Here is a 12,111-nt window from a genome sequence, read left to right on the forward strand (position 1 = left end):
GACAAAGAGGAAAAACAAACAAACAATGCAGTGCATTTTGCATAGTGAGACAATACCCCTCCATGCCTGTTTCACCCTCCTTTTTGTTTTCATTCCTCCCTCTATTAGCAAAACATGATTAAAATGCAATTCCTACCAGCGTCTCTGTTGAACGAGAAAGGGGAAAAAAAACTGAGATGGGAAGAAAAATGAAGCGGAAAAGTCAAAGGCATCTTTTATGGCGTGACGCTTTTCATCCTTCACAGGCGGCGAGAAGAAAAGAACACAGACATTCAAACTTTTTTCTCTTCCCCTCGTTCCCATTCTCCTCAGCAGTTGAAAACTCCCATGATACCCGAGGACAACCTGGTGCATCACAAGCTCAATAGCCTCCCCAGAACAACATTTCAGTCACACTTTTTTTTTTTTTTCAAAGAATTGATATAATTCCCAGCGCTCTCTTTAGTCCAATTACATTATGCCACGTCGCTATCTGAGCGATCTGCACAGTGCCACGACTGGGACTGAGAGAGGCGTGCCGGGGCCTGGGAAGGTGCCGCAGAGCTCCTTGTGCTATCTGGAGATAAGTCAGAAAACTTGCTCTGTTTTTAATTCACACTGGGACAAAGTGTGTGCCTTATTTAACATTATATTGGAGCGGCACTTGCTTAACGATACGTAGAAGAAGAGACAGTAGCTGAGACAGAGATGGGGAGAGAAAGACACAGATAAATACAAACAGAGGAGTTGAGAGATATTCTATGAAATGGATGTGAGTCCTGCAGGATGGGAGCTGGACATGTGTGCTGATACAAGCCGTTCGTCAGGAGTTACATACTACTATACAACCATTGATAAACACACATGTGCACGACTGTGTGTGCACTGAACATGCCTACAGGGAATATGTGTAAAGGGCGAAAAGGTGGTCTCGGCACACCTGGTGACAAAGATAAAGAGATACTGTGGTGTAGGAAGATGGCTGTGTGGCAAGAGAGATGAAGAAACAGAGGATCGTGTATGCTCAATATTAAATACAATGTGGACTCATCAATAATAAACTAAATAGCACTCATAACGCTGATGACACCTGGCATGCATTCCAACTTGCTCTAACCTTTTTGGACCACTGGTTGGGAAATACCATTTCAAGTGTATTCATTCATGTGTTATGCAAGTTGTGCATGAGTCAAACAGTCCTCTATAATTCAAAACTGTATTTCCATCCCTTATGGCATAACTATAATCAGCTGGTGCCTCAATAGGTCAGCTATGAAAAACAACATAAACGTAGGTTAATGTTGGACTCAAGTCTTGAATGAAAACAGATTTCATTGCTGGATATAGGTGTGGTATAGAATGCCTTGGGCTATTGGTCCATAAGTAATACTAAATAAATTACTTTTCATTTCATTATAATTGAGATTTTACAGATCAATGTGCTGAAGCTAATGAACGGTCAACTCCATATTTACAATCAACTTTGCACATGAGTGAGGGAAGGAGAAAATGAGCAAGAAACGGGGGAGATTTTGAAGGTGCATGTGGTGTGTGTGTGTGTGTGTGTGTGTGAGTGTGTAGGTGTAAGAGATATAGATAGACATGGAGAGAGAAAGAGAGGGAGTGCACCGAGCAGTAAGCCCGTGAGCAGGACATGATTGCAGTGTGTATCTTATCTGTGTCAGGTCCTCCTGAGGCTAGTGGAGCCTAGCTGAGCGGAGCACGAGCGCTTCAGTGACCAGTCAACCGTGTGAAGGTAATCTCCTCACTCCTTCAGCCTGTCTCTCCCTCTCTCCCTCGCTCTCTCTCTCTCTCCCTCTCTCTCTCTCTCTCTTTTTCCAGTAAGCCAGCTCCCAACCCCCCCCAGCTGAGCCGCTGCACACAAACACTAAGTGAGATGCTCACAACAGAAACAAACCCATTTATGCACACAAACACTCACACCCATGCAAAGCCTTAAGGTGATTGCCTCATGCCAGCTCTGGACAGTGAGCCCACAGGTGAGAGGAGACATCACAGGCTACATTGCACACTTCAGCCCCTGCAGCCAGTAGCTTGTAAATATAGGGATTCTATCTCACAATGTAACTTCAAGCTGCATTGGGAGATACTGAAAAGGTCCATAAAAAAATACTAGCGGTTACATCTTTTCTTCTTTCTTTTTTTAAAATCAGTAAGATAGAATTAAAAGGAAGAACAACATGCATTTGCTTCATTTTTTTTTGGGGAGTAGGGATGGTTAAGGTGACAAAAAGTCAGAGATACTAGATGTGAATACACGTCTATGTCATTTAAAAGATGGCAGATATTTTGACTTCATAGCAGAAAGTCACAGGTATAACTAAGAAGTGATAATTGCTGCTCCAGGGCCCTTGAATTGTGCATTCTGCTCAGTCGCAGGGCTGACTTTGTAACTTTGAATGGAGCCATTGTTCATCTTCCAGTTAAATAAAAGTGCTACTAGGAAGGTGACAAAAGCCTAATGGTTGGCTAAGTAGCTTATGTGTCAAAAAATATTATCCTTTCAGGCAGAATATATATAATACAGGTTATGTTTATGTATACAATTTCTATAGCTTTGTGTCTTCCATCCATGTATTGGATCACTAATGTACTTTGAAGGAGAAAAAGTGCATTTGCAACTTGCCACTGTGTTTAAAATGAGTTTAGTTGAAAATAGAGGTTATAAACTGGGGCAGTATACTGCTAACATATTTTATGTGTGTGCAGGCAATAAGAATCAAGCAACATTCCATGTTGAAGGTCAGCGCTCACTCTCACACAAACAGAGGAGGAGGAGGAGGAGGAGGAGGAGGAGGGGAGAGGAAGAAAAAAAATGAGTTTGTGTCTAACATTCTTTCACCCTTCATGTGCTTTCCTGCTTGGATTTAACAACTGAGCCGTCCCCATCAATTAGTCTAGATACTGGACTTTCATTGAGATTAAATGACTAATATCAGTGCTTGCTCACAAGAAAGACACTTTTCACGTCTGCCCAACAAACTGTTAAGTCAAAACACATGCGGTGATCCAAGGCAACAAGCCTGCAAGGGGTCCTCCATGCAATGAAAAACAGGTGCTCTACTTTTTGGCCATGTAATACGCCATTTAGCCTCTGGAGCAAAGGTTACCCAGCTAATAGCTGCCTTGTGGTGCACTGGGAAGAGCCGTGCACATGGCCGGAGTAAACATCTGGAACGGATTGTACATACTTGCAACATATGCTTCAAGTTCAATTAAAATGAGGCCTTGGCATATTTATTAATCTTTTTTTCCCTCTCCTCTCGCACTTACTCTCTCTCTCTCTGTTCTTCACTCTCTCCCTTATAGCCCTGTGCCATAAAAGAGGCCTCCTTCGACCCGTCCTTCATACTTATACAATCTGAAGCTGTACCTCATATCCAATGTAAAAGACCTCATATCCAATGTAAAAAACTAATTTGTTAAGCCTTGGAAGTGCATTTGTTCTGCACTTAAACAGGTTGGACAGAGAGCAAAGGGGGGAGAGAGAGAGAGAGCATGAAATAAAAAAGGCAGGGAAGAGGACGATTAAGGGAAGGGTAGAAGGAGAGTGGGAGGGCAAAGACATGTAGGCGAAGAAAAAAGAAAAATGCCCCCCTTTCAACTTCCCTACAGCTCAAATGAAATGCTAACAGTTGAGGGGAGCAATAGATCAAAATGTATGAAGCCAGAGTTGGTAAATTGTAGCCTTTGTAGTGGCTGTGCTATCCAGCATCCCAGCCCTGTGTGAGCACAGAGAGCAAGGCCCTCTTATGTGGAATAATCAGTTTGGCACCAAATCTGACGGAGGCCGCAAAAGCGGCTGCTGCACCTCATTTCAATATGAAAGTCCAAAAATGTATTTCATATAATCTGCCGCTTTTCAAATGCCTGTATTTTTTTCCCTGAGAGGAGGTGGGAAATGCAATGATGGAGGACAGACGCAAAGAAGGGGTAAAAAAAAAAAAAAAAAAGGAAGGTTCAAGGTTGCCTGGTGCATATCTTCAGTCAGTGCCCCCCCTGTACATTTCAGCCTTGGAACTTCACAGCCATGAAACTTTGGTTCTGCATCACTGTGGGAGAGGATGTAATGCTCACGTATCTTTGTGTGCTCATCGCCCAACTGGCTGCCTGGCTGACTGACTGACTATTTGACCATCTGCACTATAAATGGGCTTTTCTAACCCTTTTGTTGCAGGCTTGCACTTACGGCCCTTCAAAACGGTCGAAGTTGTAGCAAGGTTGCAGTTGCATAAGTAAATTCCACATACAGAGTGTCCTCAGGCTAAAATCATTTTCATATATCAAATTGCCTGGTCAAAGGCCTTTACAATTACCATTGCAAACAGCCAGAGCTTTCCTCCACAAAGATCACCAAACCAGACCATGCAATTTACCACATCTTAGCCTACTAACCTTTATATTGCAGACATGTGGCTGTAAGGCATCAAGTATCAGCTCAAGTCATTTCAGATTTACTGTTCAGTAAAGCTACTTCACTCTTTTCACGGTAAAAGATTTGTAATTTCCTTAACAGTGAGTGAGTTGAGTTATAATTTTGTCCTTGTTTAACACTGCTCGAGTCTCAAACAGCACATTGATTTGTGCACCGCACCAAACCAGACAACACGGTAGTTGGATAAAGAGCTGTACCATTTCAATTACCATTCCCAAGTGGAACATTGACAAGGGACCTTATCCTATCCAGTGGCATTTGTTTCAGTAGCTGTTCCTACAGTGTAAACGAGCGGAGGCAGTAAAGCAGCCACCTGTTGTTACCTGATAGTGTCTGGACAAGCCCAGATGCTGTTTTACTGGGACATAAAGGAGCTGTGAGTGGACCTAAATAGCTAACTAAGCACTTTATGTGGGTGTATGTTCTCCGGAAGCGGGGCTGAAGCACAAGCGTAACTTAAATTCAACATAGTGTTACGTGAAGCGAAAAAATATGGATAGTCTGCAAAACTGCAGTAACAGACCACAGCAAACGACAAAGAGGAAAGGTGAGAAATGTGTTGTGTGTATATCTACAGAGAAAACTTTTCAAAGGGTTGAAAGGTTGTACAATCTTTGTACATGTGTTTGTGCCTCAGGCAGTGAAAATACCTGAACAGGGGAGGAGATGGAGGGAAAGATAGAGTCATTTCTTTCTTCCGTTTGTGTTTCCGGTGTATGGAGCAGTGTCAACCTCTCCTGAGGCAGTGTGAGTATGCGCATGTGTGTGTGTGTGTGTGTGTGCGTGCGAGTGCATCCTAGACAAGATAATTACCTTGTCATCTTTGTCAAAATCCTCATCCTCGTCCTCCAGCAGGTCCTCCACTGCTTGCTGACAGTTGCAACAGAGGAAAGAGAAAAAGAAGAAAGAGAAATATGAACGTTTATGCAACAGCTATAGAACAAATAAACATCAGACAGCGCAGGGTTAACGTCATTAGAACAGCCGAAGAGGCACACTAAAGCTAATTGGTTATGCTTATGTCTGGCAAGAGGTTGCTAATGAGTATGGAAAGCATGCAGACAGCACAACTACTGGATTGGTGTGTGCTATTATATCACGAGCTTCAGAAATGTTTAGAATGTAATTTTAGAAACATTCTGTTGTTCAAATGTGTTGACACTTCTGTCAATGCAAGCAAATGCTCCGGCTTTGAATTCCAACGGGCTGAGGATTAAAGTCTATTCATCCACTCAAATTGCATTGTACAAAAGCATTCAGATCTTTTTCCATTCAGCGGGACGAGACCAAGAACTCTTCGTCTGTTTCGGCTTGGTCCCTTCCGACCTCTTTAACCTCTGCACTCGTCTCTCACCTCTGCCGCCAGCCGTCTTAACACTAAACATTCATCTATCTATCGTTTCACATCCTCTCACAGAACGATGCTCCATGAGAGAAGAAAGCCTGCAGCACACAGAGCAAGTCACAAAGAACAGCAACTACGTGCTTCAGTGGTCCACGACCGATGAAACTGGAGCTGGTGTAGCTCTGAAGCCCCCAAATACAATGATACACACTGTACAACACAGCGCATACAGATACATTGACTATACAACATAACAATGGTACATGCCAATGGTACCATTTCCTATTCAATAAATGTCGTTTTTGCATAAACATTAAGAGACATTGAAATGTAGGAGATTGGCTTTACTGAAAATGCAGCCCTTTACATTACAGCTCAGACCTCTATCTGTATGTGAAAAGCAAGCCAGTGAACACATGTCTTGGCATATATCGAAAGCCCTGAACCAACAAGAGCAGCTTGGGCCTCTGTGTTTAGTGATACTATGACTGATTATTGTATGTAACAGTGCTTGGGGATCTTTGTGAGCATGCACAACTTCACGTGTGTAGACTGATGCCAATGAGGCAAAAACCACAGATCACTGCAGTATCTCTTATCCTCCCTCTTTCTGTCAATCACAGATCAAAGCCACAAGGTCACATTGTTTGCTCCGAATTTAAATAAACAAACACTCATATGATAAGCCCTACAGCCGTCAACCTCAGTATTCATCTCTCATTGTTGTGCTGCGCTACCAACCCCCCCCCCCCCCCCCAAAGAACGTTGCCCAGCCTCGACATCACCACAACCCCCTAACCACCTCCAGAACAGCACAAACTGGTTTGGAGAAATCCAAAAATCATTACTTAACACAATAGCTTTTGTCCTTTTTGTTTTTCCCTGGAATAAGGGGGGGAACTATGTGGCGGCTGACATAAGCCTCTTATGTAAATGCAGCTTCCCACACAAACAAAGGGGAGTTCAGAACAGCAGAGTTGAGAGGGTAGAGTCAATAGTGAGTGTGTGCGTGTGTGTTCTATCAATAGTTTAGAGTCTGGAGTGCAAAGTGTTGTGCGTCAATGCATGCATGGCACCCCGCATTGTAACTGTCCAACTGTACAGCAACCGGTCATTCACAGTTCCCTGAGACTCCATCAGTGTCGACACAAATAAGCTTGAGTGTTGACAGCTCAACATCTCTGTATTGATACGGAATATGTTCACAACTACAGCAAAGGAAAGCCAGAGAGGGGCTTCTTTCACTCAGCCGAGTCAAAAGACGTGATGCTGTAAAATGAAAGCCTTCTGGCAACTCTAAACAAATGAACTATAACTGTTTATAAAGTCATCATGGTTCCTCCCAAATCCTTTCACCCGTGCCAAAATACAAACATAATGGATTCCTCCACACAGAGGCTTTACCAGGGCACGCCTGGCACACGCTCCAAACTTTAAACAAAGGGAATGAGCATGAGCTAGCTGGAGAAGCATGACCTAGAGAGACAGAGAGAATGATAGAGTCGTTTGTCTCCCTCTGCTCTCCGCTCTCTCTCTCTCCTCTATCGCCTCTGGTTACAGAGAGAAGTCATGTTTCCTGCAATGAGACACAGTGTAAAATTAATAAATAAAACGACATGGAACATGTCATCTGCCCTGAAGATTGCCACGGCTAAATGTGTGCACTGAAGCTACTGTCTCAGTAAGGGAGGATATAAATTACCTCAGTGCAGCCGATGAATTCCAAACATCTTTCTTTCTCTCCCTCTCCCTCTCTCTCTATTTGTCTCGTTCTTTCGCTCTTTCTAAGACCTGTTTGGTGTATGATATCATTTGTCTGCTTATCCCTCCATTATCATGTTGTTTGAATTACTATCATTACAGCACGGCGGCATCAAAGCCTTGCTGTCGACAGGATCGCGTAGAGCTCACGTTGCCTGCAGAGCTGCTCCAGTCAATTCAATATCTACTGAGGTGGGGATTAACATATTCAGACCTATTCAAATGATACAGGGATGATGCAGGCTACTCTTACAGATTACACTGTGCCCCATAAATACATACAAAGATGGTGATAATATAAAATACACACAAAGAATATAACGGAGTACAATGACATTGAGAGTTCAAATGGCTGTGAAAGTATGAATACATCGGTTTGGCCTTGGTGGTTTATACCTAAAAAGCTGATTTGCAAAAATTAAGCAGAAATTGCTTTGGTCCAGATGCTAAGCTCTGCTACATCACACCAATTTTCCACTAACTGTACTTCCAATCAAGGCCTTTACCGTCTGTAAAGAATGAACTGCTGTCCATTAAAATTAACTGGAAAAAGAATCGTGCATTATATGTCTTTGCTCTGAAAAGAATGCCATTTACTCTGTATGTAGAGGTTTTGACTGTCAGTGACTTAATTCTGAATGACATACCAGTCCAAACAACATCAGAGGTGGTGTAGTATCCTCTTGTTTTGATGTATTCTTCAGAGTATCCTTGTATGGCTATTGTTCTACTCCATTTGGTGATTTGACAGCTTCAAAGCTGGAACGGTTACTGTTTTGCATCGTCATGTTAGCACTAATTTACATGCAGCCTTACTGTTGCTCTGCTCCAGATGAAGTGCATGGTGCTAGCCAAATCTTTCTGGACTGAATTTGAATAATCCCAGTCCCATGGTTCTGTAGGGTTACCCGAATGTAATAGTAAAGGTGATTCTAAGCCCCTTAACTCAAATCAGGGCAGCATTTGTAGCTGTGCATTATCTGAACCAGTGTCTTCAATTTAAAAATGGCCAATCTCTATTCATGTAAACTCCTTACTCCCCTAGCTCGAGCAAAGTTAACTCTGACTTTGATGTTGACGGATCAGAAGTGTGGTTGTAGTTTATCCAGGTAATACGACGTGAAAAGAGCCAAAACAAGTTTGAAACTGAGGCTACAGGAAAGGACAGACCTCGTTTAGAATGGAAAATATATTCCAAGCTTTAAGTCCAAATAATTAAAAAATGCAAACTAGCTAATCAAATATATATACTTATCCATAGTTGTATAACTACACTGTAAGACACTTAGAAGGTTTAAACCTAACTTGACATGTGGGGAACAAAAAAATCTCTACTTTGCATAGATAGATGCTACTTTCATGGAAGTTAAAGAGACATTATCTGTCTGGATCAATGGAACATGTGTACGCACACAGACACTCCCACCCCACAGAGGGAAAGTAAAAATCTACTGCCTGAAGTAGTAGCCACATCATTTTCACCCCTGAAATGCCTCTAAACTCGACCCTCTCTCTCCCTGGCTAGGCTGAGTTCCACCATCTCCCCTCCTAACCTTCCCAATGACAGCCGCAGTGGGAATTGACGCCGAGGCAGACATCTCAGTGAACATGAAGATATATCTTCTCCTCCTTTTTTTCTCCCATTCCTCTATCCCTTCCTCCTTCCACCCTCCTGCTGCTCTTCCTCTTTGATACGTGAGGGGGTTTTAACCTCTCCAGCTGCTGAGGTTTGGCCGACTGGCTGGCTGGCTGGGGGATCTCAAGGCCCTACTTGGTATGCACTGTCCATGAGTGTGTGTGTGTGTGTGTGTGTGTGTGTGTGTGTGTGTGTGTGTGCATATTGCCTACACCACAGTTTCTGCAGACTGGGGGAGGGCTGTGCGTCTGATAAGGGCTGCTGGCTGGGTCTGGCTGACCCACGCGGGCCCTTCACAAGCTGTCAGAGCCGTGGCCCTCAGAGGGGGGCCCTTCCATCTGCACTGCCCCAGCCAGAGCTCACCCAGCAGGGGGCCAGAGAGGGGTGAAGCCGGGGTGCTACCGGAGCTGGAGGCTGGGGGTAGGCGTGAGAAGGCTGGCTCCATATTCATGAAAGCAAGGCCAAATCTGTGAGCGTTGGAGAAGATTGAGTTTCGGGATAGTAACGTAAGCATGGCTAACACAATGCATGTGTCTCATTGCTTATTTGCTGATAAATCCTCAAGTGTGTTTAGTCAGGGATTCAGCAGCTATCAAGAGGAAAGCACACTTTTACATGATCCACAAGCGTTGTTGAGATAGTGAGTAAATACAGTGATAAGATGTTTGTCCTTCTCAGACAGATGATGCCGTCTTGTCTTATTGTTTCGTATACTCACTTGTGGTAGAGAGGGCTAGAGGTGGTACATACTTGATGTGCAATCTATTCCACACAAACATACTCACATCTGTAGGCTTAAGCTCAAGGTTTAAACTGAAAAACTCCCAAACAGCTACAGCGGGTGTACTGTATAGACAAAAACAACAACAACAAGCACTGAGGCAGACACCCTGAGCTGCTGACGTTGTTAGCAAAGAGCACAGACAGTTACAAAGGTTCAGTGTGATGAAGGGAGTTAGACAAATGGAGGGAAAGGAAGAGAAAGAGAGACAACATGATGAAAAGGGAGGCTGGGAGGATTCTGCAGTGGTATTCCTGATGCTCCCGATGCTCCCGTCCCGCTTCAAACTATGCCCGTCGCCTGTCTTTCTGCCTGCCAGCCTGCCATCCTATCTGCCAGTTTAGCAGAGACAGAGAGGCAGCAAGAGGAGCAGAGACGAGTACGGTGATGCCGGGGCGGCACGGGGGAAATCAGTGGGGCACAGGCGCTCCCAGTTAAAAGTGACATGACCTTTTGATTTTGTCACCTGTCACCAACTGCCATGTCTGACTCCGCACTGAGGAGTGCCTGCCATCCACCGCTGTTTTCCTCTGCCTCCGTCTCTCTGAATGCCTCTCTGTCTTTTTCTGTCTCCTGCTCCCACTCCATCTCCTCTTCTTTCCAGAGTTGTGGTTTTATAGGGAAAAAGTGGAGGTGTTTCTTTTTGGAGGAGTTGCGGTATAATAGGCAGTGTTTCCTCTTTTCCTTCCAGCTTTCCTAATATCTACTCCTCTCTACCTGTGTTGTGTGTGGCTCTTAATGAGGGCAGATGTCAAGGCACAGAATGTTTTTAAGATGCAGAAAAGTTTTGTTTTTTGTAGATGCAAAATCAGGGCGAAAATAGAATAGATAAAAATGGCAATGAAGTCTTGTTCTAGAAATGATACCATGTTACAATAAAACCAGACATTATTACCATCTTGGAAATAAACCAGATTCATTTTTCTTTTTTTTTAATGAACAATATACTGCAGACACACCGAGTGCTTCAGTCAGGAAAGTAAATATAAAACTACATCAAGTAGAACTACTTGGATTCGAACAAATAAAAAATAATATTTGTAGAAAACCTAGTCAATTATTTTCCTCTAAATAAAGTTCTATTGGAGAGATTAATCTGCTTGTTTTTCTGGTAATGCTACCAGGATGTAGAGTGGGTTGAAAGTTGTCCGCTCGATCTCGCACATGGAGCCATGTCTGCACGTGTGAGGTATCTTCAGGCCATTAAGGTCTTCTCTTCTGTAATGGGTTGGTGAATCCATGTAATGGTTTGAAGCATGGGATAAAGATGATGGTCCTCCAGTGTGACAAGGCCTAATTGCCCATCAACCCGTGGTAGAGAGAGACATCACCATGTTCCGTATGTGCCCTCTACTACAGCCAACACCTTCATAACATCTGCTGAGGACCTTTCTGGGCCAACAGAACACCGAGGGAGGATTTCTATTGGGATGTGTCTCCGCTCCTTAATTTCAGCGCGCATCATATACGCTCATGCAAGCAGGCACACACACGAAAAACGACACATTCATCCACACACACCTTGCAGCTCTTTTCTTTTTTCCTGCAGAGCTGCCTGTCCTCTGGTTGACCGAGCCCAGCCTACTGGCAGCGTCCTTTGCAACAGGCTTGGGATGGATCGAAGCCGCAACATGTTCCAGGTTTCAAAACAAGATAGAGATGGAGGGGGGGTCATGTCATTAAAGTGCTCCTCCCACTCCCAACAATAGGGGTACAAATGCAGAAAGATTGGAAGGAACTTCCTGCATGGTACATTATTAGATTTGGATGCCAAAGCACATATATTCAAAAGCATAGACGGTTCTCTTCTTTGTTTGTTTGCTTCAGTGAGCATGTTACAGCATGAGACACAGGTCAGCCAACAGCGTTGAAGAGTCAGTGTTCACAGGTCAGAGTGCTACACGAGGAGAGAGGAGGTCGGCGACCTTGCCGGTGCATCGCCTCCTTTAATCGCTGTTCTGAGGATGCTCCGACTGCTTAGCAGGTACTGGTCAAGGTTGGGGCGAGGGTAAGGAGCGCTGATCCAAGATCTGTTTGCAAAGCAGCATGTAACCACACAACATTCAGTGACCCTGAGTGGTGAATTACAGCGCGTAGAGAACACTGTGTTTGTGTATTTGTAGACGGGGCTATGGACTGCGGTTGCGGTGTAA

General features: G+C 43.9%; 1 protein-coding gene across 1 annotated transcript in view; it reads right to left on the bottom strand.

Moving 5' to 3' along the window:
* Positions 1–12,111, bottom strand: part of mctp1a (multiple C2 domains, transmembrane 1a) — a gene marked incomplete at both ends in the record, with an annotated part of 120,836 nt that overhangs the window by 17,498 nt on the left and 91,227 nt on the right. The window contains one exon of the mRNA XM_079161592.1: positions 5,249–5,305. Coding sequence (XP_079017718.1) covers positions 5,249–5,305 — 57 coding nt within the window. The remainder of the gene's footprint in view (positions 1–5,248; positions 5,306–12,111) is intronic.

The sequence above is a fragment of the Pholis gunnellus genome (genome assembly GCF_910591455.1).
Source record: "Pholis gunnellus genome assembly, chromosome: 6".
NCBI lineage: Eukaryota > Metazoa > Chordata > Actinopteri > Perciformes > Pholidae > Pholis > Pholis gunnellus.